Source organism: Eulemur rufifrons, chromosome 25, assembly GCF_041146395.1.
Source record: "Eulemur rufifrons isolate Redbay chromosome 25, OSU_ERuf_1, whole genome shotgun sequence".
Taxonomy (NCBI): Eukaryota; Metazoa; Chordata; class Mammalia; order Primates; family Lemuridae; genus Eulemur; species Eulemur rufifrons.
Genome location: NC_091007.1, coordinates 11,515,655 through 11,536,791, shown reverse-complemented (window position 1 = coordinate 11,536,791; position 21,137 = coordinate 11,515,655). Strand labels below are relative to the sequence as shown.

At 39.1% G+C, this 21,137-nt stretch overlaps 1 protein-coding gene across 1 annotated transcript in view; it reads left to right on the top strand.

Annotated features, from left to right (window-relative positions):
- The first annotated feature begins 6,993 nt into the window (after positions 1-6,993).
- The window catches only part of CUBN (cubilin), a 227,716-nt gene continuing 213,572 nt past the window's right edge, over positions 6,994-21,137 (top strand). The window contains exons 1-8 of the mRNA XM_069458708.1: positions 6,994-7,152; positions 7,546-7,675; positions 8,868-8,963; positions 9,536-9,574; positions 11,700-11,801; positions 12,450-12,553; positions 18,572-18,698; positions 19,827-19,989. Coding sequence (XP_069314809.1) covers positions 7,040-7,152; positions 7,546-7,675; positions 8,868-8,963; positions 9,536-9,574; positions 11,700-11,801; positions 12,450-12,553; positions 18,572-18,698; positions 19,827-19,989 — 874 coding nt within the window. The 5' untranslated portion in view covers positions 6,994-7,039. The remainder of the gene's footprint in view (positions 7,153-7,545; positions 7,676-8,867; positions 8,964-9,535; positions 9,575-11,699; positions 11,802-12,449; positions 12,554-18,571; positions 18,699-19,826; positions 19,990-21,137) is intronic.

The following is a 21,137-nucleotide window of genomic DNA, read 5'->3' as shown; positions in this document are numbered from 1 at the left end:
CCCTGTTAATGTCCTTCCTAAGAGACGCTCTCATAATTCTCCCTTATTAAAAGTACGTAAAATCAAAGCTCATTAAAATGACATTCCAAGGTCTTTTTTTGATCTGGCTTCCGGTTCACTTTTAAAATTTTATCTCCCCCATACACACACTGATCTAACCCTGCTGAGCTCTTTTCTACTGGACAGCTTTGTATACACCATTTCTCTGCCTGAAACTCCTCATCCCACTCCTTTACCTGCAGAACTGCTCATTCTTTGAGACTCAGATGGACTCCCAGGAAGCCTGCATTGCCCTCCCAAACAGAGTTCATTCTTTACCATGTTGTTCTCCAATAAAGCTTTTTGTTTTTGTATTTGTTTTGGCCTTGAGTCAGTGTTCTGACTACAGTGACCCCTTCTCAACCCAAAATTCCTCTCTTGTGAAATTCTAGTATCCTGGGATTTACTTCCATGTATGTTTTTGACAACCACAAGATTTTTCACTTGTGAATTGTGTTGGGGGTTATTAAAGAGGGGGTGGTGGTGGAACTGAGGGTTCAGAGTATAAATACGATGAAGTGGCTGGCTCAGAAGGAGCAAGGATTGTGCCAAGATGACAGGAGAAAGGAGAGGGTAATTCTCCTAGTTATTTGTTCTGGTTGCTTTGTAAGAAGGGAAGGAGGGAGAGAAGGGACCTGAGGTGTCTCTAAAAAAGGCTGTGTAGCCAGGATGAAGGGAGAGCAAGGTGAGACCATGAGGCAGGATTGGGAACGGAAGTCAGCAGGTCATGAATTATGGATTAGCAATGCACTGAACATTCAGATGGAGAAACAGGGACAGCCTGAACGCCATATACCATGTGTGATATCCGCCACAAAGCCAAACACATTTGCATGTGCCTTGTATTAGATACAAAAGAGAGAAAAAGCTGTGAGTAGAAATCGAGAGTACCACAGACACCACTGAACACTTAAAGTGTACAAAATGCCATTGATGTTATCAGTGTTATGACTTAATAGTTTTAATGCATACAGAAAAAATGTGTGTGAGGGCTCTCTTAGGCATGCATGCTTTCACACTCGGTCTCCTCCCCTGACACTGAGCAGTCCTCAGAGCAAACCCTCCCTGTCCAAAGGCTTCATTTGCTAGGACCCCATAAAACAGCCCTTTATCCTGTTGACTTAGCTCCATCTCGAGGAAGAGACTGTTTAATTTGGATTGCCTGCTCTTGAAGATACTTGGATTTAAATCTAATCTTGCTCTCCACCCACCGATGTGCAGTTATTCCTTGCTTCTGAGGGTCACCTTGCCTTGTTGTCAGACATCAGCTTACCTTACTCTCACGTCCCTAACTCTGGGTCAACTATCATCTTCCTCACTCAAAGTCCCCAGTTCATCTTTCCACTCTTTTATAAGAGAGAAGATCAGACACTCCTGCTTCTCCTTGTACCCAACATTTTAAAGTCAACTTCGAAGTTTTCCATCTTTTTTTCCTTTTTTGCATTAAGGAGCCCAAACCCAAGAGGCGGATAGAGGATGGTCAGGGATTATTATATTTATTAACATGATATTGATAACAACAGTTCATATTTAGTGAATATTTACTATTTGCCATAGACCATATGGGCCAACATTTTATATACCTTCTGTGCCATTATTATTGTTCTGCTGGTGAAGGAACAAGGTTACATGGGTAGTGAGTGATGCAGCCAGATTTTGAAGCCAGATGAATGAGTGTCACAGCCCATGCTCTTAGCCCTTTAAACATGTGGTCTTCCCTAGACATGAGCCTTTGAGGGAAGAATCTGAAATTTATTACATTTTGTATTCCTAGCATCTTATAGCCTGGCTAATACGTAAAGGGCACATACAGAATATTAGTGGAATGCATGTGGATTAGGGAAGAGATAGGAGATTTATTAGTCAATGAAAGATGGAATTTGAGGTCTACAGAATGTTTGCCTTGAAGGAGGGGAGATTATTCACCATCTAACTCTGAAGGTCATGAATTCCACAACTATTTTAATTCATCTTTGCTGAAGAAATTCTGAATACAGTAAGGAAACAGAATGAGTGGTAATGCCATAGAAACAGGAATGGATTTTTATATTGTTTACACAGAGTCGATCTATGCAGACAGTCTGACTCGTCTATTGATCTGAGCTAGAGTTGAGTAAATGAGCTGGATTTAAATTCCCTAACTCATCACCAGAAGTCAGACCTTGAAAGAATATTTCTTTCTTTTTTTCTAACATGAGGGACAATTAGGAGTTGCATACCTGGATTAGAAGTAGAGATTATTTTTACTTTGTTTAATAATAAACACATTAATAAAATAGGAAAATCCTATAAAGAAGGAAGTTCTTATTATGATCATGCTGGAGACTTACTGCACTAGAAAGATTTGCTGAGTCCGGTGATCTTTAGGAAAATGTAATCATGAAAATAGTTATGTTCAGAGCTCAGAGAGTTTTAATTGTCTTTTGTGCTGGAAGATTCTAACCCATCCTATTTTATCTGATTCTAAAGTTGCCAAATATTTCACATTGTCAAGCTTTCTCTCTACTCCCATAGCAAGTTGTTAAGCTTTCAAACAAACCTGTATCACTGTGATAAATTCCACCTGTAACTATTTATTTAAAAGCTATGGGACATCTTTTATTAGCATTTAATTAAATGCCAACATTAGTATTATATCATCTTTATATATGGAAATGTTTATAAATGTATAAGAGAAGTCATTTTAATCAGTTTTATTGAGTTATAATTTACTTCCATCAAAGATCATCTATTTTAAGTGTACAGTTTTATGAGTTTTGATGAAGTTATACAGTCATATAAACACCACCACAGTCAAGACATAGAACATTCCCATCACCCTTACACATGCCTCATGCTTCCTTGAGGTCAGTCTCCTCCTCAACTCCTGGCCTCAGACAACCTCTGATCTGTTTTCTATGAATATAGCTTTAGTTTTCCCAGATTTTCATATGGAAACATACAGTGTGGGATCACTCAGGAAGTAGTCATTTGTTTCTCACCTATTTTGGTCCTTGAAAAATTCTCTCATGCAAATGAAATAACATGGCACAGTTTGGAAAAAAATATTTGTGAAATATGTATCTGAAAGGACTTGTATCCATACTGTATGAACACTTACATTCAATTAAAAAAACTATAATTTTTAAAGATAGGTAAAAGATCTGAACAGACAGTTCACCAAAGAAGACATAAAAATATACATAAAAAATACCCAACATCTTTAGTCATTAGGGAAATGTAAATTAAAATCACAGTGAGATACCTTAGCACACCCATTAGAGTGGCTAAAAATAAAAACACTAGAAAATACCAAGTGATGACAAGGACAAGGAGCAATTGGAACTCTCATACATACCGAGGGCAAATGTCTTGGAAAATAGTTTAACATTTTCTAATAAAGTTAAAAATATACTTACGATATGTCTCAGCAATCCCACTCCTTAGTATTTACCCAAAAGAAATGAAAACATATGTTGACACAAAGACCTGTTCATAAACGTTTGTAGCAGCTTTATTTATAATAGTCCCAAACTGGAAACAACTCAAGTGTTTATCAGCTGATGAATAAATAAACAAACTATGGAATAGCCACAAAACGAAATACTGCTCAATAATAAAAAGGAACCAGCTAATGATACACAGTACAGTGTGGATGAATTGCAAAAGCATTATGTTGAATGAAAATAAGCAGACACAAAAGACTACTTAGGAGAAATTTGGAAGGTTTAAAAAAAATCTAAAAGCAGTCAATATTTGAATATCCCAGACAAGGTATAACAATATATGCTATTCTGTATGATCATCCTTGTCCTCAAAGACACTGCATAACTGCATGAATATTAACCAATATAATGGTAGTTACCTAGAACTTTTTCTTAGAGTGGAGCTTTTATAGTTCCTCAAATTCAGTTTCTTATAATGGTCTGTGTGCTCATGGACAGTTGGAGCACATCAACAGCTGATTTTACAACCAAGGTGTAGCACATTTCCATCCTGTACTCTCAGCACAGAATCAGTGGGGCATCAGTGGTCCGTGCCCTCGAGCCATTTCATCCCGCTGGAAGAAGGGAAAGCAGTAGTATTAATAGATCCCACAGCTGTCATACAGGGTCCCACGGAGATGGTGAAAAGTAAAGAATCCTGGAGCTGAGATGGAGGCTTCACAGATCTTGGCAAATGTGAGCCTGCCCTGGCCGCTCACTTTAAGTATGTCCCTTCTGAGTCCCTCTGTGTCACGTCACCCTCTTATGTTCCTCTCAATGTCATTATTTGAAACTACCCTGTCCATCTATCTCTTTACTTTTTTTTCCTGTCTGTTTTTCTGCTCCAGAATTCAAACTCCTTGAAAATCTGTGTATTTTATTAACTGCTGCACCCAATGCATAGCAGCATAGCAGAGTCTGGCACAAATTAGGTATCTAAAAATATGAATTCAATGGAACCAAATACAATTAAGTTTCAATGAATTAGAAGTGGATAGTAAAGATGTGGAGACATTGAGTAAAAATTAATCTCTAAAAAACAATTTCCTCATCTGTTGTAAGGATGAAATGATATAATCTATATAAATCACTCAATACAATGCCTAGCACACAGAAAGAGCTCAAAATTGTACTAGCTACTAACAATAATGAGACAGGATAAATCACTTCATTGGGGCAATAGCATAAAACAGATCTATCTCTCCCTTGGTTCTATCGCTCCAATAAATTCCTTTTCTTCTTTTTAAAAAATTTATTTTCTTTATTCAAACTTCCTATAGCTCCCCTCCCCTGTTTTTCTAGTCACTGCTCAAGAATGTTGGGAGTTGGAACCAAAACCCTCACCCTGAAGTCTCCCTCCCCCTCTGACCCGTGTCTTAGATTCTAGAAGTTTTTAAAACGTATTAGTTCTGTTTGATCTTATAAATTGAATGATGTGGTCTGATCACATATCTTAATGGTAGAAGGGAGACTTGGACTATTGTAACTGTTAAGAAGTGTATTCAACCCAAAATATCATTTTTGGTATTAGATCCATTTCTTGAAACAAACAAGCAACAACAACAACAAAACCCTCATCGCTTGACCTCAGTACCAGCTCAAGTAAACAGCAACTTGCAAGCTATTTTTGTTGTTTTTGGTATATTGCAGTGGTCGAAGAGAACAGGTATAAAACTGTTATATTTTGTCGTAATACCAACTGCACAGTCTATTTAAGGACTAATTTTATAGAGATACTATTTATAACTTTAGGTGGCACATCAAGGGTATTCTTTTTGTTCCTAAGACAGTTTCTATAGCAAGCAGTTCCTATCTCATTTTCCTAACTATGGTTTCAATTTTTAAAAATTATTGTAAACTATACATAACATAAAATTTACTGTTTTAGTTATATTTTAAGTTTATGGTTCAGTGGCATTGAGTACGTTTGTATTGTGCAAACATCACCATCTATCACCAGAGCTTTTTTCATCTTTCCAAAGTGAAACTATACCCATTAAATAGGAACTCCCTATTCTTTCTTACTTCTGCCCCTGGTAACCACCATTCTACTTTGTGTCTCTATGAATTTAACCATTCTTGGCACCTCATGTAAGTGGAATCATAAAGTATTTTTCTTTTTGTGACTGACTTATTTTATTTAGCTTAATGTCTTCAGGGTTTATCCTTGCTGTAGCATCTGTTAAAATTTCCCATGGTTTTAAGGCTGAATAATATTTCATTGTATGTATATATTACATTTTGTTTATCTATTTATCTGCTGATAGACACTTGGGTTGATTCCACCTTTTGGGTGTTGTGAATAACGCTGCCATGAACATGGTTATACAAATATCTCTTTGAGTCCCTGCTTTCAATTCTTTTAGGTATACACCCAGAAATAAAGTTGCTGGATCATATGTTATTTCTATGTTTAATATTTTGAGGAATTACCATACTGTTTCCCATAGCAGCTACACCATTTTGCATTCCCACGCACAGTGTCCAAGGTTCCAATTTCTCTACATCCTAACCAGCATTTATTATTTATTTTTTTCAACAATAGACATCTTAAAGGGTATGAAGTGGTATCTCATTGTGGTTTTGATTTGCATTTTCCTAATGATTACTGGTGTTGAGCATCTTTTCATGTGCTTTTTGGCCCTTTTTACATCTTCTTTAGAGAAATGTCTATTCAGGTCCTTTGCCCATTTTTAAAATTGAGGTTTTGTTGTTGTTATTGTTGATTTGTGGGAATTCTTTGTATATTCTGAATATTAACCCATTATTATTATATGTGATTTGCAAATATTTTCTCCCATTCTGTGAGTTGCCTTTTTACTGTGTTAATAGTGTTCTTTGATGCACAAAAGTTTTTACTTTTTGGGTAGTCCAATTTATCTTTTGGTTGCCTATTTTTCTTTCTTTCTTTTTTTTTTTTTTTTGCCTGTGCTTTTGGTGTCAAGAAATCATTGCCAAATCCAAGGTCATGAATCTTTCTTCTTATGTTTTCTTCCAAGAGACTTGTAGTTTTCTCTCTGAGACTTAGGTCTTTGAACCATTTTGAGTTAATTTTTGAATGTGTTACAAGGTAAGCGTCCCATTTCTTTTGCATATGGATATACAGTTTTCCTAACACTGAGCAGAACTGGAACTATTCTACAAGGGAGGCAAGGAAGGAGAGGACTAGAGAAAGGTGTAAATGTGACCAAGTTTACTTTTGTTGAAAGGTGGCTGCTTCTTAAGCAAAAGTTGTTTTAGTGCCTGTTTTCAAAGCTGCTCATTACTGTTTCAAAGGTCAAACAGATAATGATTAAGTTGTGCATCACTTATGGTAGATTTTGACCTCCCGCAAGTTGAAGAGTACTGAAGATCTAAGATCATTTACATCCCTTGGAAAGAAAAAATAACATAGCCTTCTAGGGCAAAGAAGAAAAACTGAAAAGTTACAGGATATTCCATGGGTCAAAGTGCACCTGCCTGGTTTGCTGTTCTCCAAACTCCCACACTCGGTTGGAGTGGCCACCCTCTTACATGACAGGAGGCTGGTGAGGAATATGTCCTCACCTTTTCTTTTTAGTTTGGTTACTTTATTGACACTTGCTGAATTAGATGGTGAAGCCGGGGGACTTCAGCTGCAGCAACAAAACAGAAATGCTGATCTCCAACAGTAAGTAAATATATGGATCATTCCTGCTGATGGACTGGGGTAGTTCCTCACAAGTTTTCCCAAATAGCCAGATAAACAAAGGTGTGGTTTTTCTTGAGAAAAATGATGTCAAAAAGCAAACAGAGAAAAAAATTTAGATGGTTGTATGGAATTACCTTCATACAGACAAATTATTCATTTGTCATTTTGCAAATAATCCAAGTATGCAATTACTGGGAGACATCTCCAGGAAATTTTCAAAGAAAGAAATGGCAGATGAGCAAGAACAGTTTGGTTGAGATGATCACAAAGTGAAGATGTGTATGGTCAGTTATTCAGTGGGAAACTTTGTTGTGTTGATTTAAAAATTATATATGCTAATTACTGATGAATTCTTTGGTTTGAATCATATAGGCCTCGGATGGCTACAGAGAGGGGAAATTTAGTGTTTCTTACAGGGTCATCCCAAAACATTGAATTTAGAACTGGATCCCTGGGAAAAATTAAATTAAATGATGAAGACCTCAGTGAATGTTTGCATCAGGTAATATACTGGAAATATCTTCAAGTCATTTTGTATATCTATGTATAGTAAATTAATTGAACAGGTCTATATTAATATGTACCTTAAATCTTTTTAAATTATTATTTTTATTGATACATAACAGATATACATATTTTTGAAGTACATGTGATAATGTATAAAGGTCAAATCAAGGTAATTGGGATATCCATCACCTGAAATAGTTATCTTTTCTTCATGCTAGGAACATACGAATTATTCTTTTCTGGCTATTTTGAAATGTACAATAGATTAATGTTAACTATAGTCACCTACTGAATCTATCAAACACTAGGTCTTAATTCTTCTGTCTAACTGTATATTGTACCCATTAATCAACCTGCCTTCAACCACCCCCTCACCCTCTCCCTGGTGTACCTTGAAGCTTTAGCACAGAGAAAATAGTTGGATGTAAGATGTGTTCTTGTGAAGCACAATGACCTAGGGTTAATGGTGGGTAGAGCAAGTAATGCCCACAGAAAGTGGCTCATTGTACAGGGCGGTATACCCTAGTTGAGAATGCACAGAGGGTAGAACTGGAAGAAGAGGAAGGAGGGGACCAGCGGAAGGTGTAGAGAAAGTTTATTTGTACCACAGAACAGAATTGGCCAATTATTCTCCTGCCTTATTAAATGTTTTCAGTGCTCAATATTTACTACGTCACACCGATGTATCACTTATAATGTTAGAAGCCGGCATCACTTAAGCTTCCTACTGCCACCCACTGTGCTTAGCACTTTCTGTGCGTTCTCTCATTGGACCCTCACAGCTCCCGGTGAGGTGGGCTTCATTATCACTCCATTTATAAGGGAGGTAAAGGAACCCGGAAGCAGTTAAGTAACTTGCCCAGGACACACAGTATATGATTGAGCCAAGATTTAAAACCCAAACAGTCTGATTCCAAGCCAGGCTTCTTAAATAGCACCCTAAACTGTTATTATAAGAAAATATGCAAGTGGAAAATACATTGATATATTGTCACTAAAAAGAGTAGGTGGAATTATGCCATGGCTATTTCAGTCTGATGTTTATTATACATGGCATTGTTTTGGTTTTCATAATAACAGGCAAGATCTTAGTGCTTAAAATAGACTCCTACTCAAGTTTATTATATTCCTATAAGATATACTGATTTTTTCACCAGTGTTCTTCTTCTTCCTTTTTTAAAAATTAGATCCAGGAAAACAAAGACGATATTACAGATTTAAAAAGGCATGCAATTGATCTGCCTCAAAATATATCTAGCCAAATCCATCAGCTTAACTCCAAGGTGAGTCCGACTTCCACATCGTAAGAGCAAATGGGTTCTCCTTAATTCAACTTTGTAAGCAACCATTTTGCAGGGAATATATCAATTTTGTATATCCCCTTTGGAGATTCAGTGTTGTGATTATGGGCCTTTTGCCTAAATGACACAGCCCTAACGGAGGATATAAAAGTGATGGCAGAAGGTAGGAATTGCTATGCAAGGGCTTGTTGCGTACGCAGGCCTTGCTCAAGTTCTGAGAGCAACCTTCCGATGGGTGAAGTGGGCGCATCGCTGACATTTATGAAAATTCCCACGGGGACTGTGTACCAAGAAGCAGAGTCAACTTCTCAGTGAATCATACTTCTTTTAAAAATACCTTTTTTAAAAAAAAGAACTCTATGTGATGGAAGGGACTAGGAAGGAAGGGAATCCTGGAGGGGAAGAGGAATGAGGAGAGAAAAGGCAGTATAAACAGGACAAATGGATGAAGTGAGTCCCTGGCAGAGGGGATTAGCAATATATGGCAGGGGTGTAACATCACATGTGAAATGCCTTTAAACTAGCTAACTGAAGCTTTTCTTACCCACTGCTAGCTTGTGGATCTTGAGAGAAAACTTCAAGACTTACAGCAGGTAAGTCCCGTGTATGAGATATCCTAACATCTTTTGCAGAGAATAGACTAGAATCACTGATAGAGCTGGCATCCTCATTTTAAGGGTGGGCAGTTGATTAATATCAAGGGCTTGCTTTTTCTCATCATTGAATTCTTATCCCAGCTTAGGCTTCTCAGGATGCAGATGAGGAGCCTGAGTCTAAGAGAGATGAGTGACCAGCCCAAGGTTACTGAGCTTGTGAGATCTCTGACCCTGAACTCACAGCCCACAGGTGCTCCCCTCACAGGCACCCTTTAACCGTGTCACCATTAAGCTCAGAAGTCTGGGGTGAATCACACAATATTCCAAATTTCCTTAAAACTACATTTGCTGGTAATTAAACAGGGACAGTTTCTTAGAGCAAATGTATAACTTTACAACATGTGTGTAAACTGGTCTATCTATGTATGAACTTAGGCTTCTTGCCCCTTTTGTAGGTAGCTGGCCTTTTTTAAGACTTTCATGGAAGCCATAACCTTCTACAGGGAGAAATGCACAGAATCTCCCCATATGTAAAATTTTGCATAAGAATGGGGGGATTCCAGGGTAAGAATCCCTGCTCTAGTGTTCTTGATCTGTTTTGATTATTCTTCAAACATTGGCCTCTATTTTTGGTATTTTAAGTTTGGCCAACAAGTTCATGTATTCCCTTTCTCCACTTTGATGGCATATTGACCCCTCAGCCGTCATCCTTCTAGGGAGTAGTTGAGGGAATGAAAACGAGCAAGGAATAGTGCTATGGAACAAGACAGCGCTGAAGTTCGCAGTCTCCTGGACAGCTCATTATTCTTACCAAAGGTCAAGAACCGAGGCCATGGTCAAAGTGAGCTCAGACTGTCCTCCCTGCCCCGTCCCTCAGGAAGAGTGTTTAATGATTGTCCAAAGTGAATGCCTGTGTGCCTTTGGATAGGGCCCGTGCTCTCTGGCCACCACAGTCCTTGCCACTCCCTATTGTCTTCCTCCTGACTGCTAACTGATTTCATTTCCTCTGGGCCCCCATAGGCTTTTGAGTTTTTAAGCCCCAGACAATGTTGCTTTTGTACAACAGAAAAACCTCTAATGAGTTTATGGTTAATGTTCTTAATAGTGTCCTTTGATGGGCAGAGCTAATTGTGGTACTGATACAAAGAGAGACAAACAGAAAAATGGAATAAAACAGGATCCATAAAGAGACCCCCGCATGGACAGTTTCCTGATTTAGGACAAAGGTGGAGAAGGAATGAGCTTTGCAGTAAATGGTACTGAGTCAGTTGACCATCCCTGGCTCTCAATTTCATTTGTAAAACCAAGGAAACAGACTTTTTTCTGTGAGTCACAGTGTGTGTGTGTGTGTAATGAAAAGTTATAATGCAATAAATAGTTTTTCCCTATTTCAACTTTTTAAAAGAGAGGATTAGACTATCGGTGAAATTAATAAAATAACTCTCATTGTATAATCACTTGAACCCTCTAAAGAAGTTTTCTCTGCCCCCAAAGGCATTAAAAATCTTTTAAGATTAGAACTGGTAGCTGACATCAGGTAAGATTCCCCAGGTTGTGCAGACAAAAGTAGGTCTGTTTGTGACTGGGCTCTGAAAGCAGTCAGGTGAGCACGGGGTGAAGAGTGTATCTTAGTTGGCCACATTTCAAACAGAGGGACTTGGAGTGAAAAGAGTTCAGTCATCTCCACCCAGGAGAGGAGGGGCGGCAGAAGATGATCATATTTCAAAGGCTTACCTGGAGGTACCAGAGATACGAATAATAGCTCAAAGAACCGTAATTTCCATTTTTATTTTCTTAGTGCAATAGGAACCTCCATTATTATTTCCACACCTGAAACCTTTACTCTTGTCCACTGATGTATATTTCTCAGGTAAACAATACTTTTCCCAAGAGTAAAGTGAGTATCTTCTCCCCTCATATTTCATCCCACTCATGGTTAAAAGCATGTAGAGTTAAGGAATATCGATAGGACTGATAAGAGAGTTGATTTGAAGAAGAACGTAAGTAATTGATTTAAAGTCTGGGGAGGACCTCATTGACTAGGAGTAAAATGTGATCCTACACATGCGCCTGCACCGGAACATGCCTTTTACTACTGCTGACTGTCCTGTCTTTGTTTCAGACAGTTGACAAGAAAGCTTGCAGCAGCAATCCCTGCCAAAACGGTGGAACCTGCCTCAATCTGCATGACTCCTTTTTTTGTATCTGTCCCTCACAGTGGAAGGTGAGTCACCTTGTTTTTGGTTAAAAGTGATGGTGAGTCAGTATCTTGGATTTTCTTGGAATCAAACAGGCATATTTAATTCTCCATCCAAAGTTTCTAGTATTCTGTGGCCTCTCAAATCAGAACGAATTACACTATGTATGCCCAAATCCAAACAATGGTGAGTATGATTATATAACCCACTGAATGCCAAGCCATCCTAAGGAGAGGTTCACTTAATTGGATAACTACATGGAATGACACGATATTTCTGTTAGCATTAAATTAAATTATTCAGCATTGGAAAGTACTGAACGAATCTTGACACACTGTTGTGAATTCTCTTGCCTTTTTCTAGTAATGGTGAAAATTTTCTCAACATGCGCATTGAAAAAATTGTTAAGTAGATATTCCCATACATGTCTCAGTTTGGATAAGGATTCTCCTTGTGTGACTACTATGATCTTATGAAGGGCTCTTTGATTCTATTCGGTCAAATCTGAGTTCCAGAGGAAGGATAACTGGAGATTAATATTAGTAGTATTGTATTTAGGGCTTATTTACCATCCATGTGTAAATCCTTAAACTATCAAATGAATATAATGAATATTAGTCCCCAGATACCTCTATCACCTTTGGCACCTGACTCTTTTCTTTATGGGACCACAGGGTCATCTCTGCTCAGATGACGTTAACGAATGTGAGATTTACTCAGGAACACCCTTGAGCTGCCAGAATGGAGGCACCTGTATGAATACGTTGGGGAGTTACAGGTAACAACTGTTTTTTTTTTTTTTTTTTGGTAAATATCAAGTACAGTTTTGAAGGACTAAAACATCTCAGAGTTAAGAGCATCCAGAATTAACTATCTGTATTTACCAACAAAATTAGGTACCCCACAGGGAAATATGTGACTCTTATTTAACATATGTAGCTGTTTTTACTTAGATGAAGAAAAGTTCGAGTCCTCTACTCTCACCCTAAAAAGAAATCCTGTCTCCCATCCAAATACTAACAAGGCCCCACCCTGCTTAGCATCTGAGATCAGACAAGGGCAGGCATGTTCGGGTGGTACGGCCATAGAAGAGAAATCCTTCTCTAGCATCCCCGAGGAACAGGAAGAAGGCAACCGTGACTGGCACAGAGAATGAGGATGACATGGTATGAGATGAGCTGAAGCGTTGGTAAGAGCCAGAGCATGGAAGGGCACCACTGAGGGGTTTTAAGTAGAAAAGGGACACCCCGCCACACCCAGCGCACCACTGCTGTGCTCATTCTGTATATTAGCAAGCTCGTAGTTTGAGTAAGAATCGCTTCATTCAATGCTATGTCAAAATGTTGACCATAACAAGATCAAACATTGAACTGAAGTAACACTCATTGCTTTTCTTCAAATAGCCACAAGGTCCCTGACCATAGCTCTGCCTTCTCTTCTGATTTATTTTGTCGAATAGCTCGTCCACAGCATTCTGCTGCTCAGCCCAGGCATTGCCTCATCCACAAAACCTTCCCCTCCCCTACTAAGCTGAGTTAGGTGTCACAGGGCCTCTGTGTCCCATTGTACCCTAGGAATACTGTAATCAAAGCTATGCTGGTCCACCCATTATCTTTTTAATAATCAAGTCCAAAGATTTATGGCAGATCAATGTCAAACTTACTTTTGTATAGTTCCTTAAAATCACCTTTTAAACTAGACATCGTCTTTCCCCATATGTTGGCTGGTCTCTTGTATTCCGTGATTTTTAAAGGTTAAGAAATTGGTTCTGTTATGACGTGAACAAATTCTTTCAACACTCTAGGGTATAATCTCACTGGATTAAAGAGCAATTATTTGCTCTCTTATTGGAGTCTCTGCTATCTTGTTCTTCAGTTCCCTCTTAATAATATCCATTCTGGTCTTTCCAGCAAAAATGAGTGCAGTAATTTTGTTTTTATCTCTGTCACTGTTACACTATTTTCTAAAGAAGCCGTCACAATCCTTCGCTTTTCATTAAATTGGTCCTTTTGTTCTTTTGATCTGATCTTTGAAATTTTGCTCATTCCAGGTTATAAACGCAAATCATTTAAACTTCTGGTAGATATGTCTATGAGTTCAATCATTGTAAAAAACCAAAATTAACCACTTCTGACTTAAATTTAGTATTATGTTATTAAAGAGCATCTTGCTTTCAGGACTTCGTTTCTCATGTTAATGAGCTTTTAGAAACACTGGAGCTTGGGCTAGATCCAGAATGTGGGACTTTCATTTCCTTGAACACACTATCTCCTGATTTCTGCCTATGGGCATTTATCAGGGAAAGGTGCTATTTGGGGATGTCGGTGGCAAATGTCCTGACTCCCAGCACTTATACTTTCCGACCTTCCTGACATCTAGGACTGTCCTGGAGATTAGATTTCACTCCTGGGCTTCCTTTATCACCCTAGTCTCCGGAAGTCTTGTGGGCCAACAGAATGACAAATATCTTCAAATGGTCTGAGATCCGCAGACCAAGCCAAAGCTGCTGCTGTTGTTTTCAGCATATTATATTTTTTCCCTGCAAAATGGACAAGAAAAAAAAAAAAAAACTTTAAGATGCACACCTAGTTGCAGCATGTCAGAGGTTAGAGTTCTTTGTTCAGATACACACATATGAGAGAGAGTGAGAGAGAGAGACATTTATTTGTTGAAAGCTGCATTTCTAAATGGCAGATTCAACTTTGTAAGAGTATCATAGAATTCTCGCTTGCACTGTCTTGTAAAAGAAAACTCCCTGTGCTGATAACTGTGGAAATGATCTTGATTTCTAGTCTCTGCCCTTTATAGATTTGCTGGATGACATTAGAGAGAAGGGCATTTAAATCAGGTCTGTTCCTCCCGATTTGGAAATAGTTTATGAAGCCTCATAAATTCCAGTTGTCACATTTGTTTTCACAGTCACATTTTAATTCATAACAACATGGAATAATTATTACATAATACCTAAGCTAGCAGTGGGTATGTTGTCACTAGAAAATTTAAGTCCAGTAATAATCAAATAAGCAATGTTGTTTGATTTTTTAAAGTTGCTAAGTTAGCTTTATATCCCAGTTATCTATACCTTAAATACCCTAATTCAGGCATATGATGGAGACTTAGAAGGAATAAAAGAAAACGAAAAGATGTACATGAGCATAAGATTAAGTTCTTGCTTTGTGGAATCTGTGTGTAATGGAACAGTGGACATTTAGGTACTTTCCTAATTTCTATTAATTATGTGAGGTTAAATCCTTGTTAATTAGTGTCTTTACTGAGGCTAGAAGCCCCTTTGGGAAACTTCAAACCACACTTTGCTAAAGGAAAACTTGAGCCACTGAATATTCTGGACCTGTGAAAATGTGGTCATACTGGGCAAAGTTTGCTTTGGACTTGGGGCCTCTTTCGGTTTCCTTAACTCTTCAAGCCCATTTACCTGGGGAGAAAAAAATGAGACTTTGTTTAACAGGGTTAATAATTCATAATTGTAAATACCCTTGAAAAGATACAAACACTAATTGGAAGCCCTGATCCTTAGGAAAATTTCTGGTAAAAATTCTTTTTTAGAATAATGATTGTACAGAAAGAAAAAACATTATGTTTCTACTGATTCTTATGGTTTGAGATCTTGTCCTCAAGTGCTTTTCACAGCTAACAGAATGATATTTTGTCACTTTCTTCTGAAGAACTGATTCTTATTGTTCCCCTGCTTGCTTTGGATTTAAGACATCTCTTGGGATCCAAACTTGCCATGTATGGATAGTGCAGGTTAAATACTTAGGGCTCAGGTCTAGGAGGCTTTTTATAATAGAAAAAAAGTTGAGCTTGTTTGTTTCTCCAGGAGTACAATGATGATTAGCATCTTTTATTTTGTTTATTTCCATTCATATCCCTGTTGGATTTTACAACATGTAGAGCTTAGACAATGAGAATAATCTGGTTTTAGCTCAGGTGGTAGTTAGGTATTAAACTCATCACCTCTCTCAGTTAGTCAGTGGAATGGACTCTAACCACGGACTGTAACACAAGTTAAACTATGACTATATTTGACCTCTTCTCAATTGCCAAATGTACTTGCAGTGTTTTTCAAAGAAAAGCTTAGCTCTGTTCTGCTGGAACCAAATCAGCAATAGAAGGTCATTACACAAATGACTTCTGCTAAATCAGTAACTAATAACTAAAGCAGGAATGGTGGTAAGTTAGTTTTAAAAATATCACATATGGCTTTTATTTTCACTTAGGGAGGTATATAATTACTTTTTTTGCCATATCAAAACACCTTGAGAATTAATTTTGCATGTAAACACTGCTATATTAAAAAGTCATAAAAATGCAGTCTTCCTACCAATTCTACCTTTCAGAACATAGAAATTTAACTTGGAGAAACCACAGTGCAGAAGTCAACAGATCTAAATTTCTATTCATTATCTTCTGCCAATTACTAATTCTGTGGCTGTGGGCAATATGAGTTTGTAAAATGGGATTAATAATACTTGTCTTTAAGGATTGCAGCAAGGAAGCCTGTAGTTTACTTGGCTTCCTTCTTCCCTTTCTCTTTCTTCTCATGTTATCTAAGCTTGAATGAAAGAAGTATACATTAGCTGTTTGGAGAAGAGTGTAGGAGTAACTTCTACTCATCTCCAAGTGACGATAGCAGGGAGAATGAAGAGAGAGATAAAGAGAAGATGTTTAACTGAGAGTCCCTGAACCAGAATCTCCTCTCAAATCTTAAGTCATTTTCCAATAGTTAAGCACTTAGTAATAAGATAAACACAAATTTCAGAGCAGCTCCTACAGGGGAATGCGTTTAGACTGCAGTATGAACACAGTGCTCATAGATTGCCACCATTATTTTGTAAGAAACTGAGGCAGAGGGAGTTAATACATTGTCTGCGGTAAACAGTTAAGAAGAAGAATAAGGATTTAAACCTGGGCAGTCTTGTCCCAGGGAGTCCCAAACACTCAGATCTCTCATGCATAGAAAACAGACTTAGAGAGCTAAGGACAGTTGGTTTAAAGATTTTTTAAAAATTTTGGCAGGTGTGTGGGGTGATGGTGAAATAAACTTTTAGCAGTGAAGCCTCCTGAATCAAATGCTCAAATATGGATATGAAATAGTCTAAAGTTCTATAATCCTCAAGTGTCTAATTAAATTCTCTGTAAGAACATTCTATGTAAGGATGGGGGGAGAGAAGAGAAAAGGGAAAAAAACATAAGAAGAAAAGTGGAGAGAGATGAGGAGACAATAAATAGCCATGGGTAGGGAATGAATAATTGAATTTCTCCTTAGGGTTAATCATTTATTATTATTCATCTGTGACCGTATCTTAATGAGAAAGGCAATCTTGGAGTGTTCAGAAATATAGTTATTAATGAAACAGCTTTTACATAAATATATAGTGATGTAAATTGCATGGGGCACACTTATAACAAAAAAAAAATGTATTTATCTGAAACTCCAATTTAACTGCGCATCCTGTATTTTTATTTGCTAAGTCTGGCCACCCTGCATGTGAGTGTTTGGATGGTGTCCACCACATTCCCACTCTCCACCTCTGCCCACAGTCATCGATCTCCTCTTCCTTAGAAACCACCAAAAGGCGCCACCCCAGCAGTTGTGTCTGGTGCCCACTGTGGGCACGCAAAGTCCTGTGCCGAGTGTGGCTTTTAATGCTTCTCAAACAGCCAAACTCGAATTCCCCACACTGTCATTCACATGTTGTCATTCGCAGATATTAGCTGGACTGCTTATAGCTCTATGTGTACTGTTAAAAGAGCTTCTTTGCTTCTTAGAATGGCCCTTTTCCCAGAACTCTCAGAAGTGAGTTCATGGTTCCAGGCCATGCAGGTGCTCCCTGTTCCTTGTCTCTAATCCCTGGCACTGTCAGTCATTTCTCTCCATTGGGGCTTTTTCCGCCAGTGCTGCTCAAGTCTAGCAAATGGTGACCTCTGCGCCTGGCTCTCTGTAGATGTACTCAGACATGTGTGAATAAGCTTAGGCTTCCGTGACTGCTCGATTCCTTCCGATTCCTCCCTCTTCCCCCAACTCGCATATTCATACCTTACAAATTCCCATTATAAAGCTAACTTAGCAACTTTAAGAATTACAATGGTTGAAGACAACTTTGCTTATTTGATTATTATTGGACTGAAATTTTCTAGTAACGAGCACCCACTGCCAGCTTAGATAATTGTCACATTTTATTGTGAATTAAAATGTAACTGTGAAAGAAATGTCACTATGTTACTACGTCACCTATGAATAGAAGACATATTGCCCTTTGTAATGTAAAAATAATTATCATAGACTGTGAGATGCAGACATCACATTGCGTGTGGGGTTACAGAATCCTAGAGAGCGTTTGGGGGTTACGGGTTTAATCAAGGTCACCTGTGCCTATTGGCAGGTCTCGCTGCACAAACAAAGAACAGACTTGCTGAACCCTCCCTTAACCTTCTCGAGCTAACTCCGCAACCTTTAGTTTATAGACTCCTGACCTTTGCAAATGCTGTTTGATAACATGATATCAGAAGAATTTATAGTGCCAGGCTTTTCAGATAATACATCACGATTCTCTGACACTGTATTTATGAAGATAACGTATGTATTCAATCCACTGCTTACAGCAAAGTAGAATAATTTTCTTCCAAGACTCTAGCCAGTAAATCTGCATTGCTGGTTTGTGATTCCACATTAACATCGTTGATTTGCAACTTGAATTATTGATCTTATTGATGCTAAGATTCAGGTACTGACCCTAAAATAAGCCCTGACATTGTGCCCTTGTGTAACCAACAGTTGTCACTGCACGCCTGACACATACGGACCCCAGTGTGCATCCAAATACGACGACTGCGAAGGGGGCTCTAAAGCGCGCTGCGTCCACGGCATCTGCGAGGATTTAGTCCGAGAGCAAGTGGGAGAGGTGGGTCCCTTCCCCACATATGACCCCTTTTAGGGAGTCACAGTCATTAGTTGCTCATCCTGTGCCAGCTGCATAGGGACACTGCCTGGAGCAGCAGAGGTGAAACCACTTCCTACCCATGAGCAGGGCACAGACGAGGAGGGGAGATGAGCTATGCAGAAAACAGGACTCAGAGGTTAACATTTCATTATATAAAATGCTAACATTTTTATTACTCTGTCATGAATCTCTCTGACATATGACCTTCTCTTGGCCTGGGAATTTTAACAATGACAAGACATGGAGACACAAGAGGCCCAGTCTTGTTGGCGGCGTGCAGTTTTAAGGAGTCTGGGTTCTTCTGGCCCTGGGCCCCTGCGAGGCTGCGCTCTGTGAACACACTTCCCCGAGGGCCCTGCGCAGTGGGGAGCCTGCAGCCTTTTGATTTCAAGATTGTTCTTTTTTAAGCAGCAAAGGAGGGAAGATAAGCTTCATTTTTCTCACTGCACCCCTTTTAAGAAAAGGATCTGTTCAATAAAATTTGGACTCAGTCAAAAAGCTGCACTTAAGGACCTAGAAGGCCACAGGTTCCCCACCCCTGCCTGGGTCCGGATGACCTCGACTCCTGACTCTCAAGTTCTCCCCGTCTTGACCAGCTTGGCTTTTCATGAGACCTTCAGTTGTTTATTTTTATTTCTTTTTTTTTTTTTACCCATGGGATGGAAAATGGCTCCTTTCCAATAATGCGGGTGGGAGGCAGGTAGGGGGGAGAGAGACTTTCAAAAAGGAAACAAACAGATTTGATTTTCCAAGGTCTGTGCCTACGTGGGTGTTTTTCCCTCTAAAAAGCATAGGCTGAGTTGATTGACTTTAATTATATTGACTTACAGTTCTGGATTGTTGTTGCTCTTTCCCTGGCATCTTTGGGGTAAATTATAGGTTTCTCTTATTCTGAAATAAAGACGTTTCCCTTTTTGCATGGTCTGGTCTAAATGCTTAATCATATGGGAAGGAAAAGAGAAGCCACTCAATCGGCCTCATGGAAATAAACGTTAGAGGATAAACAGTTTGGGGTTTGGTGAGATTTTCAAAGGCTTTTCTTGCTCATTTTCGCGATTGTCTTTATTCACACTGTTGTCATCCTGCCAGCCCAAGTACAGCTGCATCTGCGACGCCGGGTGGACGTCCCCGCCGAACGGCTCTGCCTGCACACTGGATAGGGACGAGTGCAGCCTGCAGCCCGCGCCCTGTTCCGCGCTTGCGCAGTGTTTCAACACGCAAGGCTCGTTCTACTGTGGGGCCTGTCCGACAGGTACATGCTCAGGGCCGCGTGCCAGGCTGGCAAGGTGCCAGAACCAATTTCCTTCTACTACTGATGGATAAGAAGACTGTTCTTAGGAGGTGTTCAAATCCAGTTGCATGTCCTATTTCAATAACTTCTCAAGACCATCTTACTGTTATAACAGTTCTACAACAGAAGCGGGACGTTTGTCCAAAACTGTGCTAGAGTGAACCTTTGGGGCAGAGTTAGCCATAGAGTTTGTGAGGTTAAATGCTGTCCTGCTGTGATCACCAACCAACTGATTAGACTTGAAACCCAAAGACATATTCCAGTCCCACCTTTCATACTAGTAAACTTGGGTGAATTCTTTGACCTTTTTGTGCCCCCACTGCAGGCCAGTGGTTCTCACCTGGGTGTGTCATCAGAGCACCTTGGGGCCTAGATGTACACAGGGTTCTCCAGCTCCACTGCTGCCCCACAGAGATTGAACCTCCGGGGACGGCCATATGTTAGGTTGCTGAAAATAAGGGCTCTTTCGTCAAAGACTGCCTGGTTTTGAATCCAAGTGTATTTCTTACTCTATGAGATCGGTTATCTTCCGTTCAATACGTATCTGTAAGGCTTTTACTATGAGCAAAGCACTGTGCTGGGTGCACTGGAAAGTCATTAGCCAGACCTCAGGGAGTTTATAAAGCCTCTCAGCACTCCCTGGGTGTTCCTAGACGGTGGCACATAAATATAATAATGGCAGTTATTCTTTTATGAAAATGTCATTAAGGCATTGTATAAGCAATTTGCAATTTAATTCTTACAACTACAACAGAAACAAGGCATGATGGGAATTAGTATTATTCACATTTTTGAATATGAGAACTTGAGGCTTAGAGAGGTTGAGTCACTTGCCCAAGATCACATAGCTTATGGGTAGGTGGGATTCAAAGCCATGTCTGCCTGACTCTGGATCTGAGCCTAGCTGCTGAAAAGTCTGTTACCAAGGAACTCCACACACACATTGCTTTGCTTAGTGACTTTTGCTTTAGTGATTTTCTGCGTGTGATAGGTTTAGAGCTTCTAAAACTGGAAAGAAACTGAAAAAAACTCTTACCTCTAGGTTCTAAAGGGCAAGCAAAATTTGCAATTAATCATATTCTTGAAGGTAATTTGTTAGTGACAATCTG